Source organism: Photinus pyralis, unplaced genomic scaffold, assembly GCF_008802855.1.
Source record: "Photinus pyralis isolate 1611_PpyrPB1 unplaced genomic scaffold, Ppyr1.3 Ppyr1.4_LG2, whole genome shotgun sequence".
Classification (NCBI taxonomy): Eukaryota; Metazoa; Arthropoda; class Insecta; order Coleoptera; family Lampyridae; genus Photinus; species Photinus pyralis.
The window spans coordinates 12,641,885-12,661,611 of record NW_022170403.1 but is presented as its reverse complement, the minus strand read 5'-3'; the positions used below and the strand labels follow the sequence as shown (position 1 = coordinate 12,661,611).

The following is a 19,727-nucleotide window of genomic DNA, read 5'->3' as shown; positions in this document are numbered from 1 at the left end:
ATTATCAATAAATTTATAACAGTCTCAAAACCTATCCATTTATAACAATAATTATTATTTATCATGTATAATTTATAACATAATGACACAAGTGCTTTGATGTTGGAACTAAACCGGAAACATAATTCGATCACCTTATATAGCAAATATTCTTTCTAGGATGTTTTCAAGTGTTCAAGGACGATTCAGAATTTTCTCGAACAAACACGTCATATTTCGCGGAAAGATTACGTCACATCTTCCTTCGAATAATCGCTACAATGCCCTCCTTTTAAAACTGTTGCGTTTCGCAAAGGGACGACAGTTGTACGGGAGATACAGTCTCAGGCTAATATTGTTCTATATCGCGAACTTGATGGCGGTACTTCACGAAGACCCTCCTCTTGCATCTTCTATTCTTGAAGAACAAACGGTCTACTGTTTTACGAATCGGTTGCGCTAGTCCAATTTATCAAGACAATATCCAATCTTTGGAATTGCCAACTGGGTAATGTCATGAATTTGTATTTGCCGTTTCAAGTGCTATAGCGTAATCAAAAGATCATCGTAACAAGGTTAATCACAAGACCGGTCTTTTGTTACCAGATAATAAAGGAATCGCCCCTGCTCCTGTAGCAAACATGTTCCACCATCCTCGGGACGTTGAAGGTAAATTTCTCTTAAGCGCCCAAACCGGAACTTCAATTCTACGGCAATATCTCGGGACATCTTCACGTCCTTGGTTACCCATTATGCAATGAGCCAAAGCGTGCTTCAAACAAATCAAAGCGTGCTTTCTGAGTTCCGGAGTAATTGAATCACATTCTGTTCCTGGAGCTTGTTCTGTCCCGCGTATGGGGCCAACCGATTTATGTGCACTACCACTGGTTTTCCTCGTGTGGTTTCCGTAGTCGATATATTCACTCGTTTGTTCTCTTCACGACTGTATACGGTCCTTCCCTTCTTTGTAATTTCGGGAAGAGCCCACGCCTCCTTTGGGGACGATACAACCAGGCGAAATCTCCAGATTGATAACCACCATCTTGGACCTTCGCCGTTGAGTGAGAAATAATTTAATAACAATAATTTAGCTTCGAAAAAATGGTCCTTGGAATATTTGTACCAGGAAAATTCGTCTGAATTGTCTCGAATAAATCGGCTAAAGAATATCTACTCTCAAAAAGATTTTCAGTCCCAAAAATTCCTTACCGAAAAAGTCGTCCTGGGTCAACTCTCCATGAAAAAGCTCGATTTTAGAAAATTCATCTACGAAAAATTTAGCGTCGAAACAATTACGTTTGGAATATTCTGTTTCTAAAGTTTTTCCTAAAAACATTCGTCTTTGGAAAACTCGCACCTAGAATGCCCTGGAGTACTGGAAACTTATTTTCGGAAAATTTGCCCTTGAAAAATTCGCTATGGTAATATCGCTTCCGGAAAAAAAATCTTCCTTAGAATACCTTATCTGGAATTTCTTACCAGAAAACTTGTTTGCGCTCGAAAAAATTGCTGTCTCAAAACTTTTTCCCTAGTCAGAGTGTAATTCCAGGGGCACTTCAAACCTGTTAAAAAGTTCTTTTACTAGAACGTCTGCCACAGTTTTCGCTTCTTGATTTGGTAGAGCATATTTACTGAAATAGTCCATCTCCACCAAGATGTATTTGGACCACCCACATTCTAACTGTAACGAGTCCCACTGAGCCCGATACGCCTTTAAAAGTGGACATGCTCCTATTGTATCTTATATTTCATGGTTTGTTGACCGGATTTGATTTCTTCTTAATTGACTTTCATTTCTGCTTTAATTTCCTGCATTAACTGCAGCAGTTGTTCCATTTTTTCTGAAGTGGATGTGGTTACTATTGATATACTTTCACTAATTGTCCACTTAACACAATCCCACACCTGACACCAGTGTAACGTAAATTTAATGGCCTCGTTTAATTATTACAACTATAACTTTAGAACAGTCTAACGAATTGATATATAACAGCTAAAAATATTATTTATCATTTACAATTTACAACATAATAATAACACAAGCGCATCGAAGTTGGAACTGCCTGAAATACGCTACAATTTACTTATATAGTAAACGGTAATTTTTCCCGGAAGGCTCTTTATCGCCGATGACTAATCTTTCATGGATCCTGGATGTCTATCACGATTTCTGGAATATTCGCTACAATATTTTTAACTATTTAAATTTTCCTCAATATATCTGAACCTTATAGTTAGGGGAGCTAGCTCAAAATCCACTGAACGAGAGTGATCAAAATTTAAACCGATGGAGTTCCACTTTGCCCTATCCGAGTATGCTAAAATCGAACGTCTGCCGCCTCAGGTCAAATTAATTAAGGCGTTGTGATACTTCTTGCGGTGCCAAATCTAAATGGTTGTATATACCAAATGAAAACGTTGATAATAGCTCTTAAAAAAATATTTTAAAAAATCGTGAGCATTTGATAACTCCGTAAATAACAATTTATTCTTGGGCGGTTTCTCACGAACTTTCTACTGATGAATTGGTTCTCTAATTGGAAGGTATCTTAATAATAAGATAATAAGATCGGAAATTAAAGTACTCCGCCCCACTTCGTACTTCAATATTTCCTCGCCAGTAATGTGTCATTTTCCTGACTTTTATGTAATAGTTATTTATTTCATACTATCTAGTAATCGCCGCTTTCCCAGACTGATTTGAGTCTGGTAAATCGTATTTTACCAGACTGAAAATTTTTACCAGACTGGAAATTTTGCCTAGCAACCACAACTGACATCCATCTAAACGTATGCATTGATATTTGTCAAACTACTGTCAGATCAAATAAATCAAGTGATCGACTTTTGCTTTTATTTTAATGTGTACCTACAACATTCTAATCAAAATGGTATTTTAATATAAATAGAGCAGTATGAAATAAAATGTTTTACATTATTTGTATGTCAAATCAGTTTACGTTACTCGTTTCGAAATTCCTGCCTCAGCTACGCTTCGGCAGTAAACATCTCACTCGTTAACGTAAACCTTGATTTACCATACTCATATGTAAATAACTATTACAGTGTGCTTTTTCAATCCATACACTTTTAATTTTGTAAGCAGACACTGTGATTAACGTAAGCATTTTGCTTAGATCACAAAATGCAGTAATAATTTTTATCTTGCTCGAGTTAAACCCATATTGATATCTACATCAAAGGTTTTTTTTTCCAAAAAGGTGATTCCAATGAAATGAATTTCCATTGGTAGTTTTGTCAGCAAATAAGTGATGTTGAAGATTGTTTTTACTTATTGTAGGGGTAAATTGGGATCTGAGGTTTTTATTTCACAGAACGAATAAGGAATTTTCTGGAGAATTACCACCGGCTGTCTCTCTGGGATACTTGCTACAGTAAGCTACGAGGCGCTTAATCAATTGTCCTCAAACGAGGACATAGGCCTTTAATGGATTTTGACAAGCAAGTAATGCATTTACTAATTAAGTAGCTATTTTGTCCTTAAAAGCTAGCTGGGATAACAAATTTATGAGAAATTTCCAATTTTTGATTCAGAATTCATATGTTTAAGTAAAAGAGTTTAAAAACCCTATATGTTTTGGAATAGCGTATGATCTGCCTTTGATCTATAAAAAAATAATTAAAGATTTACTAAATAATTAGACATTATTAACTGCCTTTCAGAAGCATCTATTGGACGTTCGTGAACCATTGCTCAAAATGGGGTGAATGAACTAATTGAACAATAAAAAAAAATTATTCATGGGGAAGATTTTGAGTTGTACCTATACTATCCGACTGCCTTCCTTATGCCGTAATACGAATTTAACGAGACCTCAACATCCGACTCCGACTCTTCCAAGTAAGTATCTACAAGTTCCAATTTTTGTATCAAAAGATAGCGTTTAAGGAGCACCCCTAAACGATCGGCTGCTTATATTAATAAAGGATGTGCGGTGTTGGCGCCTACAGATGTCTTAACTTAATGACTACACCTAAATCGGATTCCGAAAAACCATACAAAAGTTTCAAACCACTTAAGTTCGTAGTGAAAAGGGGCCAAAGTTAATCACACTTCCATCTTACCCCACGAGCTGGAGTGGCTCATTTAAAACCCGTTATGTATCAAACATTATCATATTGCTATCACACGGAGAAAAATGTATGTTAAAGGTAATTAAAAATATAATAATAGGTATCAAAAAATATAATACGTATAGGGATAGCTATGAAGAATTATAAAATTTATCATATACATATTGTTGCAAGTGTATAGCTAGTTTTACTATATATTGTTTTAACTCATACAAAAAAACTGTATGTAACGGAAATTAACATCTCCGCTTTGTATTAAGTAACTTAGATTATTGCAACTAATATACCAAATTCTGGTATTCTGGATTCCACAGGCCACATTCTATAAGAAAATTTTTTTCCGGGTCGATCTGAGACAATGTTTTTTTCGGGGCTCAAAAAAAGGCAGTGTATAACTTTCCTTTTATACCAAAAATCGACTGCACCAAAATTTCTCGGGAAAACACTTTTTCTTATTAATTTTGGTGCGTAGAATCCAAAACAATTCGTACTTTTTCGATCAGACTTCTCAATCAAAGTTATAGACTAGAAACCAATTTCGAAAGAAAATTCAAAGGGCTGTAACTTTTGAACTAGTAGCCCAATCTTGAAACTGTTTGAAATTATGGATTCTACAGGCCACATTCTATAAGAAAATTTTTTTCCGGGTCGATCTGAGACAATTTTTTCTTCGGGCCTCAAAAAAAGGCAGTGTATAACCTTCCTTTTTTACCAAAAATCGACTGCACCAAAATTTCTCGGGAAAACACTTTTTCTTATTAATTTTGGTGCGTAGAATCCCAAACAATTCGTACTTTTTCGATCAGACTTCTCAATCAAAAGTTATAGACTAGAAACCAATTTCGAAAAAAAATTCAAAGGGCTGTAACTTTTGAACTAGTAGCCCCATCTTGGAACTGTTTGAAATTATGGATTCTACAGGCCACATTCTATAAGAAAATTTTTTTTCCGGGTCGATCTGAGACAATTTTTTTTTCGGGCTCAAAAAAAGGCAGTGTATAACCTTCCTTTTTTACCAAAAATCAGGATACACACATATTGGTTTCGAATATATAAAATTATAAGTTCAAAAATCATGATATATTTGCAACAATAAGGTATAATAATAATCAATATAATACAGTTTTGTTGTACTTATACTGCCATATTGTATTGGCCCAACCCTCAAAATCTCTGGAACATCACTCATGATTATAAGTGGTATAGAATTCATCTATAAACTTCACCAAAATTGCGAGTCACATACACATACGCACTGAACTGACTGTCGACTGAACAAAAACCGCATACAATATACAATACAGAGCTTTTAATAATTTAATGCAACCTTTGCAACGGTTGTTCTCAAAGTAAGCTTATGCTTATCTTGCAAATTCAGCATCATTACAATTACATAATATGTTAAAAATTATTATATGGGTTGTTAAACTAACAATCTTTCAACCGCAAGGTTTTCATTTAAAAATGCGTTATATACTAAACTGTATTATACACAAATAATAAACCCATTTCGTTAATAAACTATATTTTAATGTTTATTATCTATTTGCTCTTGGATATATTTAAATATCTAAAATCATATTTAATACAATATCATTATTATAGTGAGAATAATTTTGATTAGACATATTCATATTGTACAGCGTGTGTCAAGGTTTGTTTGATTTAATAATAGCTTCTCGTACTGATTACAATATCATTTTTACTATATGATTTTAGTAGTGATGTTAAATTACACGTTTTTTTTAAAGTGCGTAATATTACGTGTAAAATTACCTACCAATTGTTTATGTTTTTTATGTATTTTATGTAATTTATGTAACTTACCATTTTTAAAAAAACCGTAATTTTACAGTAAAATTACCAGTAATTTATGTTTTTTACGTAATTTACAAATATTTTTGTAAAATTACCTGTCATTTATGTTTTTTATGTTTTTTTTAATATTCCATAAACCTTTGTGAATTTTGTGAGTGTTTGAAAACAAAAACACTTGTTAAATTATATATTTTGGTGTATTAAATAAAATACCCAAGCAGTAGGTATTTCGCCATCACGCGTCGCTGTATCATCTTTAAAAAATTAATCATTAAACCAAACTAGATTCAACGGTGAATCGTTTACGTTGGTAGTATCGTTGATGGTCTGTGGTATGTACCGATCAAAATGTATCAAATAGGTATTACATTTACGTAACTTAGAAAAATTACGGTTTTTACATAAAAAACGTAAGTTACGTAAATTTCATAAAAGACATAAATTACATAAAAAAACTCTTGTAAATTACGCGTAATATAACCGTTTTTTATGTAACGTACAAATCGTTATTTTACAATCCACATCACTAGATTTTAACAATCCATTTTTATCCGTGCAGGAACCAGGAACGTATATGCAGGCACTGATCATGATGGTACAGAACATCAAGTGCATTTTACTAACAATTTTATTACTTTCCTTCCGCCGAAAGTGGAAAGTTTCCCCCGCCCCGGTACTCTATGCTTCGTACGACAGTTTAATTTTCCATCGTTTGTAAAAGGTTCAGATTTTCACTTTTTCATAAGGAATATGTATTTCACTTTACAATAGTCTCGAGCAATATAGTCAATATAAACATTGTTATCTTGTATGTATATAAACGGTGTATGTGTACCTGTTATTTTCAAAGGGTAGCACATTATAGTCCTACATCCGTTCTGACTGCTCTTCTATTTGTGTATATAAGGATCTATCCACTTTCGAACTAGGTTAATGGAAGCCATCCAGAAATTTGCTCGACATTATACTTACACTACGAGAAGTCGTAGAGAATCGATCGAATTTAAACCAATTGCGTTTTTTATCAAGTTTCTATCACTGTTGCAACCGATAACAGTAAAGTGGTGTGCTCCAATTCGACTTGTCTTATCTTCATTATAGAACTTTTCTATCAAGCTCAGTTTATAGTAAAGTGCAATTGCTAATAAAAGTAAATACGCCACTGAAGCAAGACGTAAATTAATAAAGCTCACGTACTTCAATCAATTACATTTCATTGTACCCAATTAGGTAGGTACAGCAAATTTGGACTCCTTCACTGTTTCATTAAGGATGCATTAGCTTCGGAACTAAGATGAAATAGACGTCGTTTTTCCAAAAATACATAAATAAATGTATGTTCTTGAAATAAACTCGATGTTGAAAATCAAACTGACAAACAGACCTACAGCTGTTTTCACAAAATATTATAGCTTCTTTGCTTATGAGGTTATCGAAAATCTGTTTACATCTTCCCAAACAGACACTTTTTTGAGAAGAATTGAATAACCTCAAATTATAAAAAAATTTATCAGTTATTCATTTGCAGAATATAAAGAGTAATTAACGATCTCTTTTTTAGAAAACAAATGTTGTTCTTTTTCAGAAATATAGGTACCAAATTCAGGGTCAATTCTTCATATTTTCTGGATAATATACTGTTCAAGGTATAAATTATTAAAAATAAATAAAATAAATAATATTAAAAATATGAAATATTATCGTTGTTGGCGGTTTGCAAATTTTGTCACCCTCTACAGGTATACTCTTATAATTTTGTGTCTATGATGTCGTACACAATCGATAATCGACAATCGGACAAGCCAGCAGATTATTAAAGGGGGAACCAAGAAACCCCCTGCTTTTGAATTTACTTGATGCGAGACGACTTGTTGCGGAAAGCATAATGTAACGGAAACGCTCCAGACATGACGTCGCCTTTGGCGCTCTGGAATTTTCTACGCGCGCGATAGTGGGATTTGTATAGGAATATTCGAGACTATCCGGTAATTACGCGAGTGTTCTGGACTTACATTGCTTGCGTGTATAAATGGTTGCGGACCGAACATCGCAGGGAGTTTACTATCGAACGAGATCGAGTACGGACGAAACATTGAGCGCGAAAATCTGATATAAATTGCGAAGTCTGTGATATAAATGGTCGATATAAATTGTACAGTTTTTATAGTGTTTAGTTTTGTTTAATAAATATTGATATAAATCGAACCCGAATTTATAAATCACGTTACATTGGTGTCAGAAGTGGGATTAATTAAATTAATTAAAAGTAAGATTAAATTAGGTGCTTGTGCTTGTGTATGCCTGTAACAAGATCTGCTGCCGCTAAAATGGAAGAAACGATGCTCAATTTGCTCCAGCAAATCCAAAATGGCCAACAGGTGTTGCAACAAGAAATAAAAAGCAACCAAGAGAAGTTGGAAGAAAATTCTAGAAATTTTGAAGAGAAGTTCGAGAAAATGGAAGAAAATTCTAGAAAGATTAATGAAGAAAATTCTAGAAATATTTAAGAGAAGTTCGAGAAGATTGAGGAAAATTCTAGAAAAATGGACGAGAAGTTCGAAAAGATGGAGGAAAATTCTAGAAAGATTATCGAAGAAGTCTCTAAATCAATTGAAGAAAAAGTTGAAGATAGAATTACGGAAGTTTTCAAAACATTTAAAGCAACATTCGTTGAGATTGAGCACAAGTATGAAGAGCTGCGCGAGCAATTCTTGCGACTGACTACGAAAGAGCGTACACGTACGTTCGACAGTTTGAAGCAGCGGCTGCGGCAAATAAATGGACTCTTCAAGACAAAACTACAGCCCTGATTCTTGCTCTGAGAGGAGATGCTCTGGATGTGTTGCGGACCATCCCCGAGGATCAACAGAACTTCCAACAAATAGTAGTGCGACTCGAAATGCGATATGGCGATAAACACCTTCAGCAAGTTTACTATGCCCAAGTCAAGAACCGAATGCAGAAACCTGGAGAAAGTTTGCAGGAACTTGAAGCGGACATCGCTAGACTGATTCGATTGGCATACCCTACGGCACCGGAGAGCTTTCTTGATCAACTGGCTGTACAGACATTTATCGATGCCGTTCGTGATGGAGATGCCCAGCAGGCTTTGAGACTGGCTAGGCACGACAAAATTGAGAAAGCTTTGGCCCATGCGTTAGAATTCGAAGCCGCCAAGAAAGCTAGTCATGGAAGTGCGCGAGTACGTATGGTGGAACCTCGCAGTGACAGCCGGGTAAGAACCATCGAAGAGGAAGGTGGCTCTGAAAGTTTTGAAAAAAAGGTCAGTAAAGTAGTGGTAGAAAAGGTCAGTAAAGTAGTGGAAGAAAAGATCAATAAAGCAATACAGTCACTGGCAAAGAAACGTGAACCACGGCGAGATTGGAGACGTTCGCCGCAACTGCCAAAAACCATTGCAGCAGTCGGAAAACTAAGAAAGGTCGACAGGAAAGGGCTATCGTCGACCTGCAGAAACAAAGCCCCGATCTTCACTGTAAACATTACGTCGTCTGGAAAAGTTCAAAATAATGCAGACCCTTTGTCAAGAAGACCGTGCAAGGACAACTGCACACATTGTTCTAAAATAGAAGACAAGATTGGCCATCTGCGACGAACAACTGTAGAGAGTGAGGAGTGGAAGCCCAGCGAAATCAAAACGGCCCAAGAAAACGACCCAAGTATAAAATCTGTTCTGAATTGGATGCGCCACGGACAAAAACCAGACTGGCAAGACATTAGTGCCACAAGTCCTGAAGTAAAGAGTTATTGGGGCCAATGGAATAGCCTGACTCTGAAAGACAACCTGTTGTATAGGACCCTTGAAAGTGAAGATGGCACCGAATCGACGCTGCAATTAGTAGTACCTAGCAGCAAAGTGTCGGAAGTATTGCGAAAATTGCATGACGCCGCTTCCGGAGGACACTTTGGTATTACGAAAACGTTGCAAAGGGTACGTGAGCGGTTCTATTGGGTCAACCGTAAAGAAGATATCCGCCGATGGTGTCGAAAATGTGAGTTATGTGCTACTGGAAACGGACCAGTTTCCAAGAAGAAGGCACCCATGAGGCAGTATAACGTTGGTAGTCCGATGGAACGAGTTGCTATCGATATCGCAGGACCGTTTCCCGAGACAGATGGCGGAAATAAATATATCCTAGTCGCTATGGATTATTTCACAAAGTGGACTGAAGCTTACGCTATTCCAAACCAAGAGGCAGCAACAGTTGCAGAAGTGTTGGTAAAGGAGTTCTTTACACGTTTTGGTGTTCCTATAGAAATTCATTCAGACCAAGGAAGGAACTTTGAATCGACTTTGTTCCAAGATGTTTGGCGATTGGTAGGAGCCAATAAAACCAGAACAACACCTTTGCATCCTCAGTCAGATGGAATGGTTGAGAGAATGAATCGAACGATGGGTAAATATCTTTCAAAAGTCGTGGCAGAACATCAGAAAAATTGGGACCAGTACCTCCACCTGTTCCTTATGGCATATCGATCAGCCGTTAACGAGACCACGGGTCAGACTCCTGCCTGCCTTATGTTGGGTCGTGAACTACGCCTTCCATGTGACCTCGAGTTTGGGCGTAAACCCCATGAAGAATATGTCGCAGGTGAAAATTAAGTTGACCAACTAAAGGCGAAGATGAACGATATTCACGACTTGGCTAGAAGTCATATTCAGATTGCCAGCGATCGCATGAAAAATCAATACAACCTCCGCTCGGCCAATGAAACTTTTGAAGCTGGAGATCTGGTATGGCTGCACAATCCACAGAGACGAAGAGGTCTTTCTCCCAAGCTACAAAGACAATGGGAAGGTCCGTATGAGGTGATCAAGAAAATAAATGACGTGATATATCGTATCAGAATGAACCACCGGAAACCGAAAGTTGTCCACATTAATCGACTCGCACGATATGCCGGATCCAACAACAACGAAGAAGTTAGAGGTATTCGAGAAGAGGAACGCAGCTTTGGGATCGAGCCAAACTTTAACGATTTTATGTCAAATTACGCCCAGCGGAAGAAAGCTCGATTTGGCGTTACTCAGGAAATTTGTCAAAATATTTTTGAGCTTCCGGTTAACGTTTCCATCGCCCATTGTGTCGCCGAAGACCTTCGCATGGGTAGAGGTATAGCTTCCGTATTCCGGAAAAGATTTGGAAGAATAGACGAGTTGATAAAGCAAAGACCACGAGTGGGTAAAGTACTGCGCTTGGAAGATAGTCAACGCTCTTTGTTCTACTTGGTTTCAAAGAAAACGTCAGAAGGCAAACCCACCTATGAAAACCTCTGGTCTGCTTTAAAAAGCTTAAAGAAACTCATGGCATACTATGACATAAATAGCTTGGCGATCCCGAAGATTGGATGTGGTTTAGATGGGTTGGACTGGAAGATAGTGCGAACCATGATCGAAGTGATTTTTGGAAACACTAGCGTTCGAATTACAGTTTGCTGCTTCAACCCACAGGGGACGACCCTCCGCAAAACTGTGGACTGTTACTTTTTTAAGAAAGGTGTTTGTCGAGCAGGCTCTGACTGCAGATTCCGACACGAGGCATTAAAAAGTAATACTAACGCAGTTTCTGAACGAGACGTCCAGAATTAAGAAGGGGGCAGTGTAACGGAAACGCTCCAGACATGACGTCGCCTTTGGCGCTCTGGAATTTTCTACGCGCGCGATAGTGGGATTTGTATAGGAATATTCGAGACTATCCGGTAATTACGCGAGTGTTCTGGACTTACATTACTTGCGTGTATAAATGGTTGCGGACCGAACATCGCAGGGAGTTTACTATCGAACGAGATCAAGTACGGACGAAACATTGAGCGCGAAAATCTGATATAAATTGCGAAGTGTGTAATATAAATGGTCGATATAAATTGTACAGTTTTTATAGTGTTTAGTTTTGTTTAATAAATATTGATATAAATCGAACCCGAATTTATAAATCACGTTACAATAATGTAATATTTGTTCAGATTTCCATACTTATTCAATTTTTAGCAAAACACGTTTATGTATTCGTATTGAGAAAACGTTCCGCAAAGCAACTACATAAGTAATAAGCTTCTACTTACCTACAGGAAACGAAGCGGGTTGTAAATATCCTATTAAGTCAGAAAAAACTCGAAAATATCCCTCTTCCAGCTTCAAATCTAGAACTTTTATGAGATTTCCAGGTGGAGCGTCTGGAAACTCTAAAATTGAACTTCGTGTTGTTGTGAGACTCGTGTTGCGCGTTGTAATTTCCGGTTCATTCGACCTGCAACAAAAAGTTCTTTTTACATTGAAAGGTTATAAGCTCCCACTAATTGGTAACTTCTGCAAGGCGAATGATGTTCTTACTGTTATCGTTTTGTTACAATGTTTGTTTCTAGTGAGCAACTGTCTTACTTTTCAGCATTTGCAAATAGGAGGTTACTGTGCAGTATATTTAGTAGTAAAATGTAATTTGGAATCTCATTTTCACTCAAAATCGTCCTGAAATCTTCATGTTCGTCCCTACTTTCTGTCAGAAAGTTTTTCCATGACATTAATCAAAAGTTCTATATAAAAATAGAAATTTTATATTAAAATACGATTTCGGGTAAAGTTTAATACAAAACTCGTCACTAAAATGAAAATGATATTACCTGACCTCGCCAGTAATGTATCAATTTCCTGACTTTTATGTAGCTAACTATTACAGAAATTTAGCGCATTGAAAAAATTTTCGTTTTCGTAGTGAATTACTTACTTTGGTTTTCCAACTCTGTTACTAAAAAAGTGCATTCTCCAACACTTTTCTGCAAACGCGAGTATGTATTACAAAAATGAAAAAAAGGTTTTCGTCAACTTTAGCGCATTTTCCATGAATTGATCAGTACTTCTCGAAAGGTCACGTAACGGACTATTTACGCGTACAAAGCAATATAAATTATAACACAAATATTCCTAATACGAAACATAGTATTGTTTAAAATATGCGATACGTTTGCATTTACTAGAAGAATATTTGGTTAAATTTCAAAAAAATATCTCCATAAAGAAGAAATCGTCAGGTTGTAGTGCAAGAGCTATAAGCTACCGAATTTAAAAAGAAAGAACAAAATATCTTGAAAATTGTAGAAGTGGTTAAGGCCGCGGAGAAAGTCCCAAGCTGGAACATAACGCTAAAAAATGGTAACATTTTCTTTGACATTCTTACTATGAGAACATTAGAGACGTGCAACTATAGGACTTCCCAAGGTCACCTTGGCCGCAAAAATGAAATCTACGGAATGGTCAGATTCGGGATAGTAGTGAAAGGAATGGGATTAGTATCCTAGGTGGGAGGATACTGCTCAAGAAATTCTCCTCACATCAACAGTATAATGCGAAGCAACGTGTGCCGAGGAAAGCCCGCAGGAGAAATGTCTATTTGACTATACATCCTTTCTCGAGATATAATTGGAAGTTTCATTATCAATACCTGGATTATTATTTAGATGAAAAAGTCCTGACCAAGAACAACCAAAATCTGTTTGATCTCTTGGCTGGAAGATCTTTTACACATCTTTCAGGCGAGCCTTATTGGGTTTCGTAGTGTGGCTTTGGTACCCTTAAGATAAAAATCACTGTATATGTACAGAGTGACACCTCAATTAAGCGTTTTTAACAGAAACATTTGCGAGGGAGGCCCCAAATTTTCCACAATCTTAATTAAAAGTACACTATCAGTAAACCACTTCATTTCGTCGAAATCTGAGGTTATGTTACTTATATTTCGTCATTATTAGGTTGGTGAAACTGAAAAATTTGAAATAACAGCTAATTTCTGTAAGACTAAGAGGTTATGTTAACATCTTCGTTTACTAAATTGAAATACGCTTGGTTTAACATGTATATTAACAGTGAATGTATAGTACACAATAAAATTTTAGGTTTAGTTCGATTTATACACCAAATAAACGGCACTATCTTGTCACAAGTGGATACACAAACCATTTTTGAAAGCGTATAAAATCTAAACTTGACTGCCTTGGGGAAGAAGAATGTCGGATAAACCGTTTTTTACCGTGAGACTTGGTCTGTGAAAAACGTTCGAGAGAAATAAGTCCATAAGTGATTTACACTTTACTATAATAGCGCCCGATTTGAATAAGTTGGTTATTTCCCATCCATTAGAGACCGTTCTCCTGAAGATAAACGAAACAGTTTTGGCGGTACAAATTGTACAGGTGTACTAATCAACGGTAAAGGGTATCCCTTAACCCATTTAAGAATCACCTTATTCGATGTCAAAGCTTGCCACTTCTCATAAAAGAGGGATAGCCTGCCTGCCAAGTTAGTACTTGCCTTGTTCTTCTAGTGAGTTTTCCCGATCTTCTGGCATGCAAACTGGGGGTACTGTCCTTTGACCCTGTTTCCCTCATGTGATGGGTTGGGCGGTACCTGTTTAAAGACTACGTTTCCGTTCTTGTGCCAGTGAAGCAATAGGAGAGCGGCTGGCCCTTGTTCTAAGTGAAGATGATGTAATTTCGTTTGTCCTTGCCTGCGAGAAATATTGTCGGCGATAGTACGATTCAAGTTTTTCTAAACGTTTTACATGGTGTTTACGGGATAATTTATCGTCTCGATGTCGATGTTTTCGTTTCGATTTTCCCATGTCTAAATAAATAGGAGGTTATACTTACTTACATTTAAAAAGGTACCTGACGAAAAAAAGAGGAATGCAGCGAGTCACTTTATGTGTTTACGCATAGTGCACAAGAAAACAAATGAAATATTTAATCGACCCGGTCTGACTGCAGTGAGGTGCGGAGAGGGGCGTTTGACTTTTAAATTATCGTGCGTTGTAGAAAGAAGATCGCGAACTGCATAGTTTGGAGTTGTTTAATCTGTAACATGTTTGGACTGAACGTGAGATATATAATTTGGCCAAATTTTCCCTCAATCTCATAAAAATGTATGAGGTTAACGTCTCTCTGTGGGTGTTGAGCTTTAGCTGCGGCATTCTAGTTGTTATTATTAGGCTTATTATGCTAAATAAAACCTCTAATATATCATATTTTTCGGAACTTTCGAAAGGAAAGTAATTTAGAAATGGGAGGCACAATGGGAATGGTTTCCCAGTGCTAATTTTTTCCATAAAGGTCCTTCAGCAGGAGGATTTTCTGGACTTTCTTAATTTGCTCTGTAAATCAATGCGCGTCGTTCCTTTACTCTAGTACACTCCTTCACAAATAAAGGTCCATATTCAACTTGTGACCGTCATGGCACAAAGTCAACTTTCATCACAGAATGTCGTCAAATTTTCCCGGGGACGAATTTTAAATTTTTTCATGATTTGTCTTTTATAGACTTTGATAACGAGGACCAAAAATATGGCACAAATTGATGCTTTATCGAAATTACCTGAATTTATTTGAAACTTCAGGGATTTGCTACCAAAAACTCAAAAAAAGTGTCGCATTTTAATAATTAAGGACTGTATCTTCCTTAGGATCGCTAAAATTAAGCGGTAAAGGCACTTTTACTCCGTTGCTGGTGCCAGTGAGTATATTCACTGTGTCCGAGATGAGGAGGGTCACTATGGGCATTCTAGAAACGGTAACAGATACAAATTTGGTTGAATTGGAGAAAAGCTGATCAATCAAAGGTCTAAAAAGATATCGTTAAGAAATCCCCAAAAAATGTAATTCCTTTGAAAGACTTTGAAAAAATAGGTAAATGATATAAACCGTTAATCGTCTCAGATTATTGTTTATTTAAGAAAACGTAATAGATATGTTCCTAGTTAAGCTCGGCTAAATCGCAAATAAACCTTAAATTCAGAAAAGGGTTTTAAGAATATGGTATCGGAATATCAGAGCTATGTTTTAAAAAATGAAGGTCATGATGGTACCGCAAAGGTAAAATGTCGGAATAGAAAATTAGCACCTTAAAAAGTATGAAAAGTTGCTGTGGAGGAGTGTCACTGTTTTTGTTCTAGGTCAAATATTAACCTCAGAAAAAAAGCTCATAAAATTTGTTCTTTTCTTTCATTTAAAAAACCAAAAAAATTGTCAGGGATTTTAAATGCTATCTTCATAGACCTTTGATTGCACAGTGGCCCTTGTCATGGACACAGTGTACAGGTAATTTCACGCAAACCGTTAGCTAAAAGTATTCAAGACTCCTATTAATAATATAAACCTGAAAATTTGCATCAACATAGTTTTTCATGATCTACCCAGCATCAAGGGTTTTCTAATTATTCAAGATTTTTCAAAATTTTTGACGTTTGACTGCTTTTCTTTAGCGCCCTATTCTCTATGGCTCCGTTGATTTGAATTTCAAAAAGTCTTCTAAAAACAACAATAATGGCATGATGCTACATGCGAATGATTTAAATTTTGATCTCACTTCTACAGGGTGTTATAAAATTAATGGTCAAGTTAACTTATCATCGGTTAATAATGTCAGTTTATATCACTACGTATGAAAAATCATATTTACTTTAATGAAATTAAAGTTAAATAAAGAGGAAATCAAAAAGAGAAGCAGATCACGATAACAAGCGACAAAATAAAAAAATACAAACATCAATTGAGGGGTTTTGTTCTACGTGCTCACTGATTTTTTTTTAAATACATAACGGCGTGCTCTGATTAACTCCGTTGGTAGTCGCCTCTCAAGTTCATTTCATCTAAAGCTGGTGTAATTTTGTTTTTATAAGACCCCACACATAAAAGTCAAGTCCAGTCCACCTGTATTCAAAAATGTTTAAGGACATATAAGCATCATAGGTAGACTGAGCGAGAGCGCTCCGTCAAGTTGAAACCAGTAATTTTCCCCAGGTAATGTTTCCAAGGATGGTCCTGACATCTACTAACGCGTTTATTTCAAGGTCTCCTAAGAAAATTATGCATATAACGGTCACAATTTTAGAAAATCTTAAATAAAACGAAAACCATAACGGATGGCAGATGGAAATGTAATAATTGATCGATGTAGAATTTATTTCGACATTTGAAAGTGCAAAAGATAAAGCAGGTTTCATTTGAAAAAATTAACATTTTAAGGTTTGAAGTTATTAAACTTGACCACTGAATTTACAACACCCTGTAGAAGGGCGATCAAAATTTAAACCATTTGCATGTAGCATCACGCCAGACTGTTTGACATGCAAGTCAACGGAGCCATAGGTACAAGGCGCTGAAGAACAGCAATCAAACGTGAAAAATTTTGAAGAATCTTGAACAACTCGAAAACCATTGATGCTGGGTATAGGAAAATGTGGTATCAAACGACGTAGATTTTCATACAGATTTCGAACATGCAATAAAATATAAGAAGTTCTATTTAAAATAAAAAAAGTTGCTCTCCACATCCCGTAAAACCAAACGGAACGATCATGATAATATTTTCTTTCCATAGATCATGAAAAACTATGCTGGAATGCAAATTTTCAAATTTAATTTCTTAACGGGAGTCTGAATACTTTTCAGTAGACAATTGGAGAATCTTCCTAGAGTGAATTTTCCGGGACGAATCGTCCAGTGGCGAATATTGCTGGGGCGAACATTCGAGTGCGAATTTACCGAGGCCAATTTTCATAATAATGAATAGTAGTTCAATTTCCATAGTGCATTGCAAAGTGCAGCAAGTTAATTTTATCTCAGAGCCTCAGTGAAATAAGCTTGCAGCTTTGGGTAATAAATTTCCACTAGGAAATCCACATTTCGCATTCTAGGTCAAAAGACCATCTGTGCAAGTGGTGTGTAAATTACAAAACAACCTCAGGGTGTAACCTCATTAAAATATAGTAGGTTGAACACTCCAAAAGTGTAGTAAATAGGTGTACCTCAGGGGTGCCCCGTGTTTTATTGTGTAAATTAATGTTTACTTAAACGCCGCGATTACGAAATTATTACTGTCTGAATTCTTATGGACCTAAACTGTGTAATCAGTCAAAGTGCCAAAATTGAAAATGGGGTATCATTGCGTATTCAATTAATCAACGTGTAGGTATAAATACGAGGAACCCAATCGCGGTGAAACTGAAAAATCGACTAAACTAATAAGACACTAAATTCGCGATTTATAAAAACGTTACTGCTCGTTAAATTTAATTGAAGATCGCTAATAATCTGTCTAACTTAATTTGAAAACTTGATTAAATGTTGGCAACAGGCGTTTGCTTTTTGTTTCGTAATTGATTACACTCACTTCCTTTGCAAGAAATGAAAAGTTTTTAAATATTCATTATAGCGCTAATAGTCTAATTACTCTGCAACTTGTCCTTGTAAAAATTACAGCATTATTTATATCACTTTTAGCAAGCAAACAGCAACAATGAAAAAGTTACTTACGGTTCGGTGTGATCCACCAAATGCTCCATTGTTCCAACTTCCGTAGCTCTTTTAACCAGCTTCCTTGACGCATAATTTAAAATGTCGTTTTCTCTCTGCACATCGTCTTTCGTCAATTTTTCAAATTCTTTTTTGCAGCGTCGACATAATTTGTAAAATACTCGGTTAAATGTTGCACGAGACCTTTTTCCTTTGCGATGAAGGATAACACACAGAACGGCAGGACAATTCTCTTTCATGATACCAGTCTTTAAGGGAAACGTTGCGTTGGTCACGAATACACCAATATTACCCTCCGGGATATCTGGAGATTCTTTTTTTGCGACGCTTTCGAGTTTTTCTCTAGAAACTGCCATAGCTTTCGGATTTGGTGTTATTGATCGAAACGAAAATTCGGATTTTGTCTTTAAACACACACAGGAATTGTTTAATTGGAGCGCAAACACGTGTACGGCGATGATCAAAATTTGTCCGTTTTTTAGAGGCATCGTAACGTGTACGTACGGCGGAACTAGGTTTAGTAGTGAAATTGTTAATTCAGGTCATGGAAAAAGGAAGCTTTAGTGTTGATGTGTATGGTTTCCCTGCGATAATTTAATGCAATGATTATATTAGATTTACATTTCCACCGAAGGCGTCTGGCATAATTTTGCAATACTACTAGTACATTAACTAATTCATCGCACAGCTATTACCTAGGGACCAGCTTTCAACGTATGGGTTAACGAAAACGAATAAAGGAATTTTTCTACTCATATTAAATAATAGGTAGAATACTGATGCGTTTTTAATTGAGAAAGTTATCTATTATTCAATATGTTTTCATTATTCAACTGTTGTCAGCCAATCGTATTCCGAGTTTGTCATTACTCTTCAGCTCACATTGTAGGGTTGCCTTGGAAACATGTGTGTAGCAAAAATCAAGATCTCGGATCGTGATAAATTCAGTTGTCAAACATTAATGTCAATCAAACAAATTACAAGAAATCAGTTTTGTGAAAATTACGTAAAAATGGACAGTAGTGCAATCATGATGAGCAGTGACGACGATATAATTCTAACTTCTCCGGATTTTACGTACATTGCTAATTTTGTCAATTGTTTGATGACAAATAAAACCATTATGCATAATGTTATTATTACTGTAATTATTGAATACAAGTAGAAAAAGTATAGTATTTAACTCGTAAGAAAGGCATTATTCACTCAGATAAATTACGCCACTCGTCTTCGACTCGTGGCGCAAATCTTATCTTCGTGAATAATTGCCAACTTTCTCACTCGTTGAATAATATACTATTTCATAGGTTAGAAATGTGTGGAAGTAGAAGCAATGACACGTAAGAACACCGAATGTACACCTCTGAACGCATATTGAATGCACAACCGCCAAATTTGATAGCCATACACTTTCCTGAAGGCTCGGCAACATACACAATAAACTTCAAAAAGGGAAAACATTTGACAAATCTTATGGTACCAAGCATAACTTAAACGAGTTTAATAATCAAATTCGT

At 36.2% G+C, this 19,727-nt stretch overlaps 1 protein-coding gene across 1 annotated transcript in view; it reads right to left on the bottom strand.

Moving 5' to 3' along the window:
- LOC116163826 overlaps positions 1-18,712 on the bottom strand; it is a 42,384-nt gene extending 23,672 nt beyond the window's left edge. Inside the window, exons 1-2 of the mRNA XM_031477957.1 lie at positions 18,211-18,712; positions 11,974-12,158 (exon numbers count right to left, since the gene is read on the bottom strand). Of these exons, the coding sequence (XP_031333817.1) occupies positions 11,974-12,158; positions 18,211-18,698 (673 nt within the window). The 5' untranslated portion in view covers positions 18,699-18,712. The remainder of the gene's footprint in view (positions 1-11,973; positions 12,159-18,210) is intronic.
- Positions 18,713-19,727: the final 1,015 nt, after the last annotated feature.